The sequence below is a fragment of the Punica granatum genome, chromosome 5 (genome assembly GCF_007655135.1).
Source record: "Punica granatum isolate Tunisia-2019 chromosome 5, ASM765513v2, whole genome shotgun sequence".
Classification (NCBI taxonomy): domain Eukaryota; kingdom Viridiplantae; phylum Streptophyta; class Magnoliopsida; order Myrtales; family Lythraceae; genus Punica; species Punica granatum.
Genome location: NC_045131.1, coordinates 25,602,382 through 25,621,363, shown reverse-complemented (window position 1 = coordinate 25,621,363; position 18,982 = coordinate 25,602,382). Strand labels below are relative to the sequence as shown.

The 18,982-nt window shown below is 37.2% G+C and overlaps 2 protein-coding genes across 2 annotated transcripts; one reads left to right on the top strand and one right to left on the bottom strand.

The window, feature by feature from the left end:
* Positions 1-7,189: 7,189 nt before the first annotated feature.
* Positions 7,190-9,820, top strand: LOC116206615 (GDSL esterase/lipase At5g45910-like). The gene is made up of 5 exons (XM_031539390.1): positions 7,190-7,529; positions 7,748-7,972; positions 8,093-8,241; positions 8,722-9,001; positions 9,336-9,820. Exons 1-5 carry the CDS (start codon positions 7,196-7,198, stop codon positions 9,560-9,562), a joined length of 1,215 nt encoding a protein of 404 aa, XP_031395250.1. The 5' UTR covers positions 7,190-7,195; the 3' UTR covers positions 9,563-9,820.
* Positions 9,821-11,505: 1,685 nt separating this feature from the next.
* LOC116207358 (adenylate-forming reductase 03009-like) lies at positions 11,506-13,704 on the bottom strand. The gene has a single exon (XM_031540267.1). The coding sequence runs from the start codon at positions 13,597-13,599 to the stop codon at positions 11,926-11,928; it is 1,674 nt and encodes a 557-aa protein (XP_031396127.1). The 5' UTR covers positions 13,600-13,704; the 3' UTR covers positions 11,506-11,925.
* Positions 13,705-18,982: the final 5,278 nt, after the last annotated feature.

The window sequence follows — 18,982 nt, the reverse complement described above, 5'->3', positions numbered from 1 at the left end:
CATCAATAAAGATAATCATATCAATGCGTACTCATTGGTATTTTTGGCCTTAGACTCCCTGTTGAGGTGTGAAACACGGTATTGATTTAACATGCATATATACAACATCTACACAGGCATGCTTACGTAATATACATGTATATCATATACTATAGTTTATGTGGCTGAAGATTTAATTTAATTTTTTTTAAAAGAAAAAAGTGTAGAAAGGGCTCACGTGTTCTTCATTTTTGCCGTTAGCAATTCTACCGCCATTGACTTCTTCCTTTTCTTTTGTTTTTGTTTCTTTTGTTGCTCTATTTTCTGCTGGTATGGTCGAAGAAGAAAACAGAGAGAGAGAGAGAGAGAGAACAAAGGAAGAACAACGACAGAGAGAGGGAGAACTATCGAGATAGGAAGTCATCTCGTAATGAAGGGTTTAATATGGCATTTTGGTTGGATATTGACAAAGTTTGGGTATGTATAGCTGAAATTGTTTCTCCAGTTTGGTTGTGTCTTCAATTCACTTAGCGTTACCTGTTTCTTTAAAATTAGGAAGTAGAAATCTGTTTTGGAGTGGTAAGTGGAATAAGTTGGATTGATAGTTCGATTTAGCATTTTAGGAGTTGAATTTTTTCGAGGCATTTGGTTTGCCCTTGCTGTTTTGCTTGAGTGTTTTATAATTATTTTAGTAAGTTAAAATTTGGAATTGTGTTCATGAAGTAATTAAGAACACTTGTCATTTGCTTAGAGTTGGTATTAGTTTTATTTCCTATTAGATTCATTTAATTGCCCTGTCACTAGCTGAAATCAATTAGTTAAAATGAAGAATTATACAAAGAAATGTTATAAGGCAGTTTGAGTATAGAATTTATTCATGAAGAAATGGACAGTATCATTTCTAGTGATTTTAGATAATCGATATGTGATATGGTCACGTGGTGTTAATGCCATGGCTGAGATTAATATTTTGCTTTCAGATTTTGGCCGTAATGTTGGCCCTTGTATACAATGGTTTACATAATGGCTTAGAGGTCTTAGCATTTTTCTCTCAATTGGTTGAAATTATGAGGTTCATCAACCAAGCATGGAAATTTATTTTCTAGTGTTTAGGTTCTAAATTTATTCTCACTGTTTGAGTAGCCTAAATTCGATTTATTTTTCATTGAATCACTTCACTTATTTTCGAGATGAATGGTAAGATATAAGCCTGCTTAAAGGATGAGATGGGTTCATAAAGTCATTAGGCAAGATTGACGTATGCTTAGAGTTATCGATGTTGGTTTTATTTCCTATTACATCATGTAAAATAACTGATATGAAATTCCGTTTATGAATAGGGTTACTTCATAATTGGTGTTATGAATTTGATGTGGATAATCTTCACTAAGTTGAAGTTCATCATGAAAATTCCAAAGATAGATTAAGTTGGAAATATATATGCATATACATATTTATACTTAATTTTCTAACCATGTTTATAATTTATAGGGGCTGAGGAGACCGAAACTATATACCTAGAAGGCTTGGCTCATTGAGTTATATTTTTGAGGGGTCTTTGTGAGTACTTTCTTCCATTGTAAAATGATAATAAATATTTATATGTATGGTTATAGATGTGAAGGTGGCCGAATGATTGAGGAACATAGTCTGATATATTTATTGAGTATGCTTGTGATTGTTTGATTGTAGCCATGCGACCACTAGACCCGGCGAATTATAAAAGAGGCCTGATTGGTCGTTGGACCCGGCAGAATACAAATAGGGGCCCGATCGGCCGCTGGACTCGACCGAATATAGATAGGGGCTTGTCGGCTGCTGGACCGGCAGAATATAAATGGAGGTCAACTCTTACCGCCATAGGTTAATAGGTGGCCCCCACTTATGAGATATGTTATGTGAATATGCGGATGACTTCTTTGAAATGTGCGAGGTCATGGTACCGTCATAATTTTGTCGTAAGGAAATGCGACCTATGGCAATATCGTTGTTACTTGAGATTGTTTGTCGATGAGTTGTGTGAAAGGATTATGTTGGTATTGGATTCAATATTATGGTAGAATATGTATATATATGTATATGTGATTGATTGTTTGTGAATCGTGATAGTAGTATATTAGTTCATTTTACGTTGGATCATAGTACTCACTTAGATGCAACTCACAGCCCCTACATATATATATTTTTTCAGATGAGCTAGGAGCTAGACTAGCTGCACAGGAGCACTTTTTGGACAACGGGGATCAGCATTAAGGATTTTTGGCAGATAGACCCCCTCATAGTATAAGTAGTAAGTTCTTGTAGAATGCTATAGCTATATTACGACCAGAAACTTTTGATTAGTTGGTTTAGTGCTGTGGTTAAGAAAAATTACACTCTTGAGAGGTATATACATATTAGAGTTTGCTGAATTGATTATATGTTTGAAAGTGTGGAAAGCAGGTTTAATATTAATAGTGTATGTGATAATGGATATTGAGTAAAATTTAGGAAACTCTGCTAAAATTTCGGGTCGTGACATGATGATGGATGCTGTTGATCTTTTCGAAACACCACATGTTCGGTTGCATGTCCTTGTCTTCTAGAAGAGGATAGCTGAGTTCGCTGCTCACCAACTTCCTAATTACCCCTAGAAGAGTGTGCTTGACTACTAACTATTATGGAGGAACCTTTTTTCGCAACCTCCCTCTTCTTTTTACCTGCAGCAATCGCCATAAGGATAAACATATCAATGCATACCCATTAGCATTTTTTACCTTAGGCACCTTGTTAAGGATGGATGTTGTTAAACATATTGAAACATTACTTATTGAGCAACTTGTTCATGAACTCTAGAAGAGGATAACTGAGTATGCTACTGACCAACTCATTGATTATTCCTAGAAGAGTGCGGTTGACTACTTATGGTTAATTGTTGTGGAGGGACTTCTTTTGGGGGCTTCCCTCTCTTTCTTACTTGCAATAATCAAGAAGACAAAATTGTAAAAAATCCATAAAAGAGCATAGCAACATTAAAAAGTAGATTACTTACTTGGTCTGGTTGTTGCTCTTTTTTTTACTGTGGCCATATCCTTTGCATATTCTGCACTGGAGCTCATATCTTTTTCTAGGATTGTTTTCTTGTTCATTTACGTCCTTTTTTCCTTTGCTTTTTAGGTCTGTAGGTTGTTTCTTCACTTTTGGGAACATCACTTTTCCATCAGTAGGCTGCATCCACATCCTTTTGCCACTTAGTGGCAACATAAGATTCTCATATGCCTTCATATATATCTGCCCTTCTTCAAATGCTCATCCACAAAATTTTCAATATCTTTTGTTGCCATAATTAATGCAATTAATAGCTTCATGATGGGGGTTTCCACTGACATCCCACTTTCTACATGCACATGTCCAATTGTTCAAATCAACCACAACCATTTTTCGTGCTCTATGACTTGGAACTTCCTAAATTGGAATGCAAAATCTACTCTTCAACTTATTTTCTTCTACCTTCTTCCTCACTATAAGGCATAACTCATCATTAGAATTTGCCATCAACTCCCTCTTTTGTACCACTCTCATCATAATACTAGTTCTAATCTCTTCAAGCATATCAATCAATGGTTTTGCCCTGGCCTTCAATACGAGTCCATTAAAACACTCATATAGATTGTTATCTGCACTATCATACTTCACTACAAGAATATTAGACTATTGCTACAAATTCTTTTATAAAAATTTGGTTGGTATTTGTCTTCAAATGTTTCTCGTGACAAATTTTTTTTGCCACAGGTTTCATTAGAATAAGCTTGTCTTAATAAGTTTGTCGTGACAAAATATTACTTTATCCCAATATCATATCAGATATTGTGGCAAAGTTAAATTTTGTAGTTATAAATCATTTTATCGTGACAAAATGAAATGTCACAATATTAAGATGATTTCGTTGTAATAAATGTCGTTTGTCATGAAAAATTGATCTTTAATTTTCAAATGAAACATCTAGTGATAAAATACATAGCGAAATATTCATCAAAATAACAAAATTAATAAAATTAAAAATTCGTAATTTGGAATAATTAATAATTTTTTGAAAATATTAATTTTCTAAAAATTTATAAAATTAAATTCTTCTTTTAACGAATTCTTTCGTCATAATTGACAAATTCTTTCATTATAATTATGGTAGACAGTTGTAATTCAGATAACCATATCTTAGATGCCACAAATAAGATTCATCATCCTTCACACTCTTCAATGCTAATTTGGCATCTAGTGGCACGCTAAGGAAAATACTTTATTTAAGCTCATCTTAATAGTTGCCATGGTGATATTTTTTTCTTATTAATAATGATGCAATGACCATTATCAAAATTAAGCTTGTACCTCTTCTGTACCAACTGGCCAACACTCAATAAATTTGCTGTTAACCCAGGTGCAAATAAAACATCCTGAATGAGCCTAGAATTACCACCCTTGGTATTGATTGCTACTGCTCCTTTTCCTGCTAGCTTGTGCCATTTTCAATCTCCAAGCTTGACTTCAGAATTTAATTTTTCATCTAACATTATAAATATACCTTTGTTTCCAGTCATGTTATTGCTGCAACCACTATCGCAATATCAAATATATTATGGATCTTGTTGAGCGTTCATGCATCTATATAATATATTTTATTTGTCGTTATGCTCTTCTAAATAATTTGTTTCATGGTCGTCTTCCTTATTCTTATACCAACAATTTCTTTTCTGAGTGGGTTGGATTTATGCATCTTTTACACGTGTAGCAACAATCTTTGGCTTCATGTCCGACATTTCTACATATTCAATCATGTTAGATTGTTGTAGTTATTGAAGTTTCTTTTGAGGAAATGGCCCTTTCTTCCTCGTCTTTTATGTTGATTTCTATCACGTCCTCGGCCATGCGAGGAGTATCTCTAGGTAGAGCTACTTGCTTTATTTGCATCATCGTCTTGAGATTTTTGTTTGTTGATACTCATCTTTGATTGGAAGGCTTGCTCCAAACTTTGTGTCAACAATTTGCTAATTCTCCTCTTGCTTGCTTCAAGAGAAATCAACTCATAGATGGAGAAAGTTGATAAATTCCTTGATACTTCAATTGCAGCAACTATGTACTCGAATCTAGCTAGCAAGCTCCTTAGAATTTAATGTACCATCTTCTTATCCTCAATGGTATCTCCATAGCTTCTAATTTGATTGACTATAACAGAAACTCTCAAAGAGAATTCCTGCACATCTTCACTTTCCTTCATGGTGTAGTCGCACCCATGATTCTTGGAAGAATGGATTTGCTTAGCCCCTGATGGATGAAAAGCAATGCTTTTGCATCTTTCATTTGATTCTCTTTGTATTGCTTTAGCTGTTGTGCAAACCGAGCCCCAATTCCTCCAGACTTGCACTCACAGTTTCATAGGAATTATCCACGATATCCCAAAGGTCTTGGGCGCTGAATAACGTCTTTATGAGAATGCTCCATATCTCGTACTTCTCTCTAACGAAGATTGGGATACCTCGTTGGGAGTAGTTGAAGGCCATGTCATTACTTGACAAGTTCATGGCTATCTAAGTTGATGGAGCTTTTGAAGGGGAACCTCGCCCTGATACCAAGATGTTAGAAATTTCGGGTTCTTTGATGCTAGTTGGTTGTGTGTGTTTATTGAATCGATGGAGGCAATGGAAAATATGTGGAGGATAGAAAAAGTAGAAATATATTCTCTTAAAAGAACATCCACATGTATGCATTTACATGGGAGTTACATACACATACTGTAACACTCTCTTTGATTTTCTAGCATTACTAGCATTTACTAGCACACCTCTAGCATCTATAGGCTTCTATGGCATAATCATTACAAGCAACGACACACATATATATAGATATCTTATGGAGGTGGAATGGATAAGATCTTAGAAGTCTCATGTATATTGACAACTAGCATGACTAGTCCAATTTTGATTTGTCTTCCTCCCTCTAAAATGACAACGAGCAACTTAGACAAGCTACCTTTACTATTTACAGTCAGCAATTCTTAAGGGAGGGTTTTAGGACTACCTTTTGTGAACTAGGGCCAAAAACATGCTTAGAGTTTTTAGCAACTAGTCCCGGGCAGCTGACTGCGACGAGCTGGTTATTTAGGAACAGCTTCGTCCTTTTGTGCGAAAAGACAGAGGGAGTGGATTACAGCATTGACCTTATTAGATTCATCTATAAATTAGAAAGAGGCTCACATGGAGGACCAGAAAAATCGTCGGGCACAGTAAGATAAGGATAAAAGTAGGATTCTTTAACTTAGGAGTAGGAAACCCAGGACTTGTGTTATGGGTAAAATCCCTTAAAAAATAGCTGGATGGAGCGATTCTTGATTTTTGGTAAAGTGCTCCGGTTCGTTTCCTTAAAATTTGACCACTAAAGACTGCAGAGACAAGCCTTTCAAATCATATTGGTTGGAAGACAAAGCAATAAATTAAAGCTTCGACCTCATAAGAATGAAGTCACCCCTTGGTATACCCTCTTCACCAAAGAAGAGGATCTCTACAGGGCCTGGCTGTTCCATAACCATACGCTTCCTTTTACACTTAAATAAGGTATGTTTCTAACTTATTTTTTATATTTTCAGGTAAAACCTCGAGCAATTCCCAAAGACTTCCTGAGCACATTCATAAAGAAAGCTAAAGTGTCTTCATCACAGGAAAAATATCCTATCCCTCCACCAGATCCCAAGCAATCTCCATCCGCCGGGCAACCTCTCGCTTCAGCCCCAGCTAAGACAAGCAGAGCCGCAGCTCGCCCAACTCAAAAGCAAGGACAAGCCTCATAAAGCCTCGCAAAGCCTCGTAGATAGATACGTCTTGACTTTTATCGTAGAGAGCACGATTGCAAAACCAGTCCATTATCCCCCTTTCCGTAGGTTGTTTAGTTCATGGTACAATCGTAGATTATTATTGCTTCCTATGCTCTCAAGGGAAGACACGTGCACGGGGGCAGAAAGAAAAGGATCAGTAAGGCAAGGCCTTGATGCTACTGTACGTATATCATGGTGGTTGGCTATGTAAAAGCTTCACCACGGCCTATTCAATGGCAGAAGTAAAATATAGTTGAAGCTGTGCCCACATAATTTTAAAACTCCACCTGCTTATGACCAATGCGGTTGGCCGGAACAATAACTCCAGACATGACCTTATTTGCCATCTCTCTCTTGTTATAAATTCGCCAAATCATGACAGTCCCAAGTCTCTCCTGCAGTATTATTATACTCCATCTCAAACATTTCCGGACACTCTTCCCACTCAAAGAGAGGAAAAGAACAATAATGAAGACAGTGTTGCTCATCGTCCTCTTCTTCTTCTTCCAAAATTTCAAGACATCTTCATCCATCCACCACAAGTACGACGCAATTTACAACTTCGGTGACTCCCTCAGTGACACTGGGAACTTCCTCCTCTCGGGGGCACTGGCATTTCCAGTCATCGGGAAGCTTCCTTATGGAGAGACATTCTTTCGGCATGCAACTGGCCGATGTTCAGATGGACGACTCATTATAGACTATATCGGTACGGTTTTTCTTCTTATCTCTTGGGAAATATTATCATATATTTGTCTGTGGATATATACGGCTATAAACACTAGTCATCGTAATACTGATCACTACATGCCTGTGGTCTAATTTCAATGGCACCGGCATGTATTAATTGATAACATTACCACCAAGTAATCGTAGATTATGCTCTACCTTCATAACGGAAATATACGTGGCTCATGATGTTCGCAGCTGAGGCATTTGGTTTACCACATCTTCCACCGTATCTAGATATAGTTCGGGAGAAAAAACATGTGAAGACTGGAGTGAGTTTTGCAGTTTCCGGTGCCACAGCGCTCGACACGCAATTCTTCTATGCGCAGGGGCTTGGACCGCTTGTGTGGACAAATGATTCGCTAAGCGTTCAGCTTGGCTGGTTCAAGAAGTTCAAGTCCTCTTTGTGCTCCACAAAGCAGGGTACAATTTACAAAAGAAGATTTTCCGAATTAATGCCTCGTGGCTGGTGATTTTATTTCTCTTCAATTACTCTCGGTGACACTTTGATTTACTGAAAAATGTGTGGTCATCGAATAACAGAATGTGATGAATACTTCAAGAAGTCGCTATTTCTGGTGGGGGAGATTGGTGGAAACGATTACAATTATCCTTTCTTTGTTGGTGGAAGCATTAAACAAGCACAAGCTTTGGCGCCCTTAGTGGTTGGAGCAATTACTAAAGCCACCAGCGTATGTTAAATATTTGAAACGTACTCCTATTCTTCTTTCTCTATAATTTGCTTGCAAGTCATCGGATCAATCTTTTGTGATGAATTCCTATATCATGAAAAGTTCAATCTGATAGCATACAGACGACCCAAGGAATGGTTTCTTGAAATGATCGGATAACTATAAGTCATTGTAAACCTTTCTCACCTTTCACGTGACTAGAAAGCCGCATTAATGCAGTGAGGTTAACTTGTTCGTCCATTTCATAAAAGTCTCAAACTACTCATTTGGCCGCTTTACAATGTCATAGGGATGCGGTGAAATTATTGGTTCCGTGAAATCCTAGCCCCTTATGGGACCACTAGATCAAGGATAGGCTTCATGTTGATCCAGCAGGACCATAGGGATATCTCGATATTGGATGTTCCCTGAGGGGGACCAGTTTCGATTACAAGCTGCATTTGCTTCATCCCTTCTTTTTCCGTTCTTTTCTGAATGCAGATGCTCATAGAGGAAGGTGCGATGGATGTGATGGTGCCTGGAAATTTGCCAATTGGTTGCTCGGCGGTTTACTTGACCATATTTGGTCCGACCTCGAACCAATCAGACTATGATCCAAGAACTGGTTGTCTGAAAGCTTATAATGCTTTCGCTCGTTATCACAACCAACAACTGAAGCGATCGCTGCAAATGCAGAGGCTGAAATACCCTCACGCAAGAATCACCTATGCTGACTATTATGGTGCCGCAATGCGTTTATATCACACCCCAAAACGTTACGGTAAGCTTAAATGGCTTCTCTTATTTCAGGTAGATTGTCTAACATCTTTATTAATTCGTGATGAAGTTCAAAATCAATTCCAATAGTTTCCTAGAAAGACCATGTGGGAGATCAAATGGCATTAAATATTGCTTTGTGTATAAACTTCTAACTTGAGCAATTTCCTCTCCCTACATGAGGCAAGCCTAACTATGTATCGGAAGTTCAGTTGACGTCTTGATAGCGATAGTTCATACGACAAACTGTACTTGATTTATTAGGTTAAATATTTCGAACTTGAAAGAGTTAAACTGGTCTATAATTAATCTCAAACCTGTACTGAAATATAATGCAGGATTTAAGGAAGGGACCTTGAAGGCATGCTGTGGAGGTGGCGGCCCATACAATTTCAACAACTCGGCTAGGTGCGGCCACACTGGCTCGAGAGCGTGCTCAAATCCATCAGCGTATGTGAACTGGGACGGGATCCATTTAACTGATGCTGCTTATGGGCACATTTCTAAGGGTCTAATCTATGGCCGCTTTACTTCTCCACCTCTAACCTCTCTCCTTGGTAACTGACTACATTAGACATTATTCTTTTCTCCTTTTCTCTAATAAATTGGACATTCGAGAAAGGAAACCCTTCAAGAAATAGGGGTAGCGCAGTAGCGCAAGCCTGATAACCAAAAAGTTAGATATTCGATTCTCGTGGTGGTACTATTTATGCTCCTTTATTAGATAGGATAAATTTTATTTTGTCATATTACACTCACTAGCCTCTCTTATAATTGAAAATAAAAAAATGTTGGTCCTTCTAGACAACATAACAATTGCAGTGTACGTACATTTGTCTCTCTGTAATATTTGTTAAGAAGTTCAGATTGCATATTCATTAGGCTAGTATTTAATAGTTGACTTTAGACCACGCATCTTTGGACAAACCGAGGTTGCAGAGTGAAATGGGATTTATCATCACGTTTTAAGGACTGTGTGGCCCTAACCGCACGGTTGTGACCACACATTCATGGGACTAAGGACCATGCTCTACATCTACTGAGCTCCATGACCGTGGTCAGAGCCTTCGTGACCGTGGTAATGGAGCATAGTCTACGGAAATAATAATTAATCTTATTTATTTTTTTGGTAAATAATTAAACTTAATTAATTAGTACATGGATCAAGCTAGCAAACAAAAGTAAATAAAATTATTTTATTCCGATTACAAGGAAGCCCTATGTGCGTCTATTATATTGAAATATAAATAATGATATAACTAATAAAACGATACAAGTAATTCCACAGTGAGTATTGAATCTAAAATCTCTTGATTATTAGATGAAAATTTAGGCCATTTCACTGTACCCTCTTTGATTAAATGAATATGTTTTTATTAACTAAAATCTAACATCCCATAAGCAAGTTATGCGTCAAATCTATATGTCAGCGATTTACTGGTCACTGGCAGCAGTCAGTTCAATTAGGCAATCATCTGCAATTCATATTCATAAAGTAATGAAAACTTGTTACATACAAAAACCAAATATTTAATAAAGGAGCTGACAGTGTCAAATTGGATGCATAGCCGCAATATTTCATTTACTTCTGATAAATGTTTGCTTTTTAAGCCGAAATTCTCTTGTCGTATACGGCATCGAAATTGAAACAGATCAGTTCCATTTCCTTTTCACTGTAATCTGTTTGAAAAAGAATCCGTCAACATATATACATCTGTTGGCACATACAAAAGTCAGCTTCGAATTCATGACATGCCATCATCAGAGCTGAAATGCACCGCTAATCATGGATTTTAAAAGATCTATGTCGTAGGAATTATTACGATATGTGCCACCAGGGATGAGTATTAGAATTTTGTATGAGGCGGTGAAGTTCAAAGAAATTTTATATTGTAAAGTTAATGGGGAAATAATTTCATTAAAAAATTAATAAATTCAACACATTAAATTGAAGTTTCATAATTTTTATCGATTTCAAGGGGCGACCGCCCCTGTGCCCCTAAATCCATCTCTGCTTGCCACCACTCTATAGCACCCCTTTGTTCACCGTGTTTAGTTTAGAGGAAGCAAAAGAAAAAGCAAAATAAATTACTATGCGTAAGAAAACCACACTAATGGGAATCCCGAAATCTCTTTATCATAGGCTATGACATGAGCCACAGCCCTTTTCTTGCACTCATTATTACTCTTCCGAAGTAGAAAAGGTCAAATATAAATTTCGAAAAGTTTATCAGTAGTTGAATATCCCAAATAGCAAAAAGGAAGACAATGAAAGTTTGAAAAATGTGAGAAAAGCAAGGTTGGAAAACTCATTAATTATTATATTTCTTTCTCCAGTATTGGAAGGATTTTATCCTTTCATACACTGATTAGACTCGAACTTGAATTAATCGATGATCATTGAGTTTCGGGATACCTGGGACTCCAGACTCAAAATTCGTTAATTTTCATGAACACATAGATATGTAATATGCACAAGGACGTATCCGGGAGCTTAAGGAGGGAAAAACTCCATAGGAGGCAAAATAAAGAGTATCATGTTGAGCAATAGAAAATAATAATAATAATAGAAAACAGATTGTACATTCATGGAAGACGAAATAAGATAATTTTATGAAGACTAAGGTAAACTCGACTTTATATAACCCTATGTATAACAATTTTTAAGGTCGGCGACCAACCACATCCCCCAAACCCGACGGCCTTGCTGAGAGCAAAAGGGTAGAAAGGAACTTACATGAGTACGTAAAGGATCGGGACTTGCAAATGGTTGTCTTAGTTGTGGTTATAAAAGAAGCTCGTAAGTTTAGTACAATGAAATAAAAATCCTAATAACTAATAAAGGAGCACCGATAGTTTCACTAAAGTATCGAAATTGGAACCTTTACAATAGGACATATATAATATACATATATATATATATAATTTTTAGGAGTCCCATATGGGACCAAATGCGGGAATTCCTGCTGACTTGCAGGCGTTTACCACGTCCCTACTGCCCTCGGGATTGCTCGTAACGATCACAACCTCCGCTCCCCACTTCTTCGCTGCATCCACACTCATCTCCGACACGTTTGGACGCCCGTACACTGCCGTGTCGTGCACTATTACCTTGTCCTTTGGGTGGCCGTTCACCATCTGCTTGATTTCCGACCCAAAGTTTTGCTCGACCCCCTTCGTCACCCAAAGCAAGCACACGCTCGCCTGGCATGGTTGCAAAAGGAACGACAAGAACACACATATCCCCGATCCCGTGGCTACTAGGAGGACTCGGTCATACATGTTGACAAGGTAGGGCAGTCCGGCGAAGTGGACCTGCCGGACCCAGAGGTGACTGGGCGGGTTGTGGACTAGTGACTTAGTGAAGTCCCCAACCGCACCAGCAAGCATCATATGCTCGCTCTTCCCGTCAGAGATGATGCCGAACGCATGCCACTCTGACAGGGGGGACGGGCTGATACGACCCAGGATGCCTGCCTTGATACTGCCTTGGAATTTGATCATCGAGGCATGACCAGATGGGGAAGTCACCTTGACTGGAACACGTCGTACCGTTAGCCACGGAATGATGATCAGTATGGTGATCCCTACTGTGAACCAGAACTCCTGCCGTTTGACCAGCCTGGACCAAAACTGGTCTGAGTAAGATTTTGTCTTTGGGTCATAGGAGGCAGTAAAAATGACAAAGGCCCAAACAAGGGCTAGCGCGCTCCACCCGGCAAATCGATGAACCCTTTCAAACACGTTGTGGTGGAGGTGACGGACAAGAGGGAATGCGGCCAGGGACGACAGGCAGATGAGGCCAAGACTGGCGGAGGCTACTGCAATAATCTCGGGAGAGGAGTTTTCCCGATCCTTTAGAGCAAGGACCAAAGCATAGATAAGCCATGCGATGGAAGAAACTCCACAGCCACTGTGGATTCCACCAAGACTCTGAAGTAGAGACGTGGTTGCTGTCTTAATGAAGAGAGGCACCCACGAGTGGCCCAAGGTCTCGACTGCAAACCAGAAGATGACTCGCAAGATGGCCTCGCTTCTACAAAGCGTGAGAGCAAATATGTTGGCGATGGAGAAGAGGGTAGCCCTGTTCCTTGCGTAAGGGAAGTGTCCCGTGGCCGCAAGGACCAAACCAACAATGTTCAAGATTAAGCAAATGACAAAGAGACGCTTGTAGACCGTGAACAGGCCTTGATCGAGCAATATGACCGACAACCTTGAACCCTGCTTCCGAGCTGGAGCAGGCTTCGAGGGTTGCTTCCGCTGGCTAGAAGAGGAGTTAGCTGGTGGACCCTGCTTAAGCTTTTCGTCCTCAGCCTTGCCTTCCTCTAGCATCTCCAAGGGGAAGAGTGGTTCATCATCTTCATCAAGATCGAGATCGAGATCACAAAAGTGGCTGCTCGCTCGGCTGACCGACCGTTGGATCAGCGAGGAGGGAGCAACACGGGACGAGCTCCCTCTAGACCAAGGGAGCCAAAACCGCCTGCTTCCCAATCCTGCTTCGGGGCTGCTCATTGGCTTGGTGATGGCGAATGGGTCTGCATGAGGCTTGACCTCAAACGCCACACCTCGGCAACTCGTAAACCGAATGGGGCTCTCAGCCATTTTTGGTTCTTAATTAGTTTTGTGCTGGGCGGAAGATAAAAGTTGACGAGATAGTGAGAAAAGCAAAAGGGAGAAAGGGCTTGCGTTAGCAATATTGGCTTTGTTTGTGTGTGCTATGCGGATGAAGAGACGAGAGCGTTCGCTCTGCCTTTTATAGAAGACCTTGGGATGGAAGTAGGGCTCAATGAGTACAAAAATCATACTGGTTTTGATTCGGTCAAATTGGTTAAAATAAGCAACCGAGTCCTTTTCTCCGTCCCTCAGCTTCTTCTTATTCAAATGAAATGAAAAATAACAAACCCAAAGTCAAAGACTGATGGAAGAAATGGAATTTTAGTACCTGAGTTAACGGTCTGTTGGATTAATGGCAAAAAAATTATTTTTTTTCTTATGTACATCTTGATATGCAGAAGACAAAGAGTCTTAGAGGCCGTTTGGATTCAGAGTTAAAGTTACTTTGATTTTGATTTTAATTTTGATTGTAGAAAAGGATAAATGAGATGTGATTATAAATTTGACTTGAGAAACATGTGTTTTTGTTATGTAGTGTGTTGAGTTAAAGTTAAAGTTAAAATTTTTGAATTGGGAAATGTGTATTTTTGTTATGTAGTGTGTTGAGTTTAAGTTAAAGTTAAAGTTAAAATCAACGAACTCTGAATCCAAACGGGATAACTAATTTAACTAATTCAGTTTGATTCAAATGGACCTACTATGGAAAAGATTTCAATCTGCGATTTCACTTAAAAAAATAAATATTTAAATATTTAAATCAATTCGCATTAGTAAACCTATCTATATTTTATTCCTCGATAATGGCAGATGATGAAGATTACTTCAGCAGCGAGGGAGACTTAGTCAAAAGCATTCTATACAAAAATTATTACATTCCAAAAAAGATGGCATACAATAGTGATACATGCACTCATTTGAATAGGAGAGGAAGTCTTATATGTAGTGGGTATATCATCTGTACCACAAATCAATAAGGATTCTTCAATTTAGTATAATTTTTTAGAAATGTCACAAAAAAAATCTATTACTAAAAAAAAGATCATTTTATATATCTTGTGATACAATGTCAAGCGATATACTTATTACACATAATATATTCTCGAAATAAGAAGATTTTAAATTTGATTATTGGCAGTGAGACTTCCTATAATTCATTATTTAATTTCTATTTTTTTATATTAAATTTGTGGGCTTTATAATTGGAAACATATTGTAGTTGATGCTTCATTTAGGACATGAAGTTGTAAGTTTGAAATTCTATTCTCATATGCAAAATCTTTTATGCAGGCTTAGATCCACATCTTGTTTTAGATTCACGTTCGTCTTTGCACGACAACCAATAAGACATTTTTTTAAATTTTTTCGATGTGCATCACCAGATTTTCGGCAAATTCAATAAATCTTGATTAATTCAGATTTCAGCCAGATCGGACACTAAGGGTGAAGCTCTTGTTTTTCTTTTTCCTTCTTAATTGTGCATATAAAAGATAAATCAATTAGGTGTTTATAATTTTATCCAAAATTACTAGTGAGTGTCGTTAGAGTTTGGTATACATGTGGCTTCTTTTTCCAATAAAATTGGTGCACATCTTATCACCAAAAATGAAATACTGCATATATCCTTATCATCCGCAATCTTTTACCTGATCAACCCAAATGATGGTTATTTAACAAATTTAATTTAGCGTTTGGATTTAGAGTTAAAGTAACTTTGATTTTGATTTTGATTTTGATTGTGGAAAATGACAAATGAGATGTGATTATAAATTTGACTTGGAAAACGTGTGTTTTTATTGTGTAGTGTGTTGAGTTAAAGTTAAAGTTAAAATTTTTGAATTGGGAACTGTGTGTTTTTGTTGTGTAGTGTGTTGAGTTAAAGTTAAAGTTAAAGTTAAAATCAATTGTTTGGGAATCCAAATAGGTAAAACTTTCATATACATACATACATATATATATATATATTTTTTTTTCTGATTATAAGGGAGATTCAAACCTATTACAATGAAATATAATTCTAATATCTAAAAAAGTCCAACTGAATAAAAAATATAAAATCCCTTGATTACCGGACGATGATATGTGCCACTACACTACACCCATTTGATTCTTCTATAGACATCTTTTTACATTGTTAAACATGGCCCAACTTCTTTCTCATCAAGAAGTTCTGCGATTGCCATAATGCGAATTGATGTTTCTTTCTCCCTTTACTTTACGTTTGGTGCCCACCAGTTCAATTAATGTTGGTATAGAATATATATATATATATATATAAATGTTAAATATCTCTCTATATATATAAATATTTATATTATATCTCTATATAAATGTTAACTTTTCATCAATACCGTAATATTCAAAAGTCCAAAAAACTGACTAATTCAATTTAAACCGGGTCAACTCATTACGAGATAAAGCTCTCTCAACGTTCCCGAAAATTTATTTAAAATGAATAAATACTGAACCACTTGAAACAACCCATATTGGTTATATAAATATTAACTTATTAGAAAAAAGAAAATAACACTGTATAATGCGAATCTTTTCGAATTCAACACTTATTCCCTTTAATCGCTTGAAATAACCCAAATTTTTTTCATATTGTATGGTGTAATTTTGCCATTAATAAACAACTCCAATTTTTATTTACATTATTTTATATTATCAAGTTCAGTAAAAAGAATTACTCTTTCATAATTTTATTAATACCACCATTATATTTTGTTCTATCAAATCCATTACTTTTTATTATATTCCGTTTCCTCCTCATATCAAACATGAGATTACGAGTTAGAGAATTCTGCAATTCGAGGACCTTATTTTCCCTCATCAGTTGTCCCATGCAGCAGAACGATGAACCTAGGAGGCTACTTCATCTTTATGCATTACAAAGGAAAAATTATATTTCATATTATCTTTCACAGCGATGTAAGGCCAGACCTGCCTCTGTGTCGGATTTACGGAGAAACTTACTTTAGGTATAGGATCCAGACGACAATTGCAGCTCAAAAATTGGACAATTTTCATTTGGGCCAAACAGTGAATACTTTATTCTAATACCCACGTATAATAAATAGTCAGTGGATGTTTATGAATTACATCAAATGCCATCGTGTTTGGGCGATTAGGAGGATCATTAGAAGGATACAACAAATTCTCTTACCGAAAACATTTAGTTCAAAGGGCGGTCGATTAAGATTTAATGTGATATTACGTTGGGAAAGAAAATAAGATTTAATGATAAAATAGATCTGCCCGACGAACGCATGAAAGGCGCAGGTACGTTTGACAACGCCAACATAAAAAGCATGCACCAGAAGCAAAACTCTCTTTCATGTTTAATTAAATAAATGATGGTCAAACTTTGACCGCCGCAACATCTTTCTTGATCTGAGAAATATTGGGGGCCAGAGCAACGCTGCTTCTTCCGTATGAATTTTTAAATTTGTCATTCCATATAAAATTAATATGAGCCTTTATATTTATCCTCATTTAATATGGATCGCCATTATACATAATTTTTTTTTAAGTATTTACATTTTTTATTTTCCTATTTTTATCTCACAAACCTTCAATAGTGTTACAAATTAGTCCTAAAATGTGGACCAATGAGGAAGTGCCGTGTCAACGGATTGGAAAAACCAACCCTACAACATTTGTTCTAGAAATACTAACAAGGGCTCTGGCTTACTTTTGAGATGAATCTGTTCTCAAGCTTGTACAATTCTCCTCTCCTGCGTCCGATTTGGACTTCTTGATAAAAGTTGCTATAGGTCCCTTCTTATATAAAGATTGAGAAATTATATATTGACCCAAAAATTAATAAATACGACACATCCATATTTATGAAATGTTGTACCGCCTCCATGCATTTTACGAGGAGTACCTGAGATCAATAATTCAATTCTTATTGGATATATCAGCCAAAGAAAGATATTAATGCTGTTGTAATCACCGTATATTCTTTTTTGGCTCATCCAAAAGAAGGAAGGATCAGGGTAACTGATCATGTGCTTAGTTGGATCGCTCGGAAGTTTTCCAGTCTTCCGCGGGGTCTTCATTTTCTTTCTTCTCCACCGGAGGGTGTTCAGGCTCTCTATTCCGGCGAAATTGTCGGTGTGTTCAGACCCTGCCTATGTACTTCCTAGTTTCTTTAATTCTTCTTATATCTGGGCTTCGGCCTCTTCATATTCACCCAGAAAAAAAAAATCATTAACATAACGAAAAGAAAGCCAGAGATCGAGCTACCTGTGAACAAGGCGTCGATGTGCGATCATCAACAACTTCTCTGGAGATATTCAAGAGAGCAAAACCATCATATATATATATATATATGTAATAACTCTCACACACATAAATATATCTGCATTCATGCATTACTACATGGCAAGTCAGCCCCACGTAGACCTTCAATTCCAATTTATAGAGCACTGCGACTCACTCTACGCCCCAAATTACTTAATTAACGGGATAGACCAATAATAATCAAAAGAATATAACATAAGATCGTAGAAAAACCTTAGAGCCGAGAAAAAGAATTTGTTGTAATGACAGTACAATCGTGTGAAATTAAGAAATTTATGTTAAATTTCACCAATGAGATTCTCTTGCCCTTTTGTTTCCTTTTCGTTATCAATCTCCTTCTAGACGCATAAACCTTGTTTGTTAAATGGGAAAACCCCAGAAATGTCTTCGTCAACTCATTTCTAAAACATATTCATGGCCAACTGCGCGTTCATTCCCTTTATATAACTAGCCAGAAAGTCACGTGCGTTGTACGTGATTATGCATGTCCATCAATTTTTCATATCTATAATTTTCTTTAAGAATAATAATATGTCACTATAAAACATTATTTCACTTCAGACTTTTTTAAGTGTGGGAAGTGACGCAGCGTACAACGCGAGTAACCGTGACAGACTCGTTGATTCGCACACGAATACCGGAACTACAACCTTCTATACCTGTTGATTCTACGAATACCAGAAAATAGGCATCAAACTCGAATTGATCCGAGATTGGACAAAGCACGAAAGCTCTGAATTTTATTGATAATCAAAAGACGACTCTCTTGCCCTAGGGCTTACAGAAAGCTTAAATAGGGTATTAATAAACCTCAATTGCATAAAAAGAACTAAACTTTCCAAAAATTACAAAAACACCCTAATTAACATAAATTGTCTGTTTGAGGCCCTAAACGATGGAATTTATCTTAAATATCGAAAAATCACGGCGAAGTGGTGAGTTTTGCTCCGGATGCCATTTCCTTTAAAATAGGGCCGTCAAAATCTATTTTTTTCCAGGTACCGACTTGCCGGGTCTTCTACCGCATCATTCTCCCTTGGGTGGAGAGAATTCGTCCTCGAATCGT

Coding starts and splice junctions, on each gene's coding strand:
- LOC116206615 (XM_031539390.1), top strand. CDS start 7,196: ATGACAGTCCCAAGTCTCTCCTGCAGTATTATTATACTCCATCTCAAA. Junction 7,530..7,747: donor ACTCATTATAGACTATATCG/GTACGGTTTTTC, acceptor TGATGTTCGCAG/CTGAGGCATTTGGTTTACCA. Junction 8,242..8,721: donor CAATTACTAAAGCCACCAGC/GTATGTTAAATA, acceptor TTCTGAATGCAG/ATGCTCATAGAGGAAGGTGC.
- LOC116207358 (XM_031540267.1), bottom strand. CDS start 13,599: ATGGCTGAGAGCCCCATTCGGTTTACGAGTTGCCGAGGTGTGGCGTTT.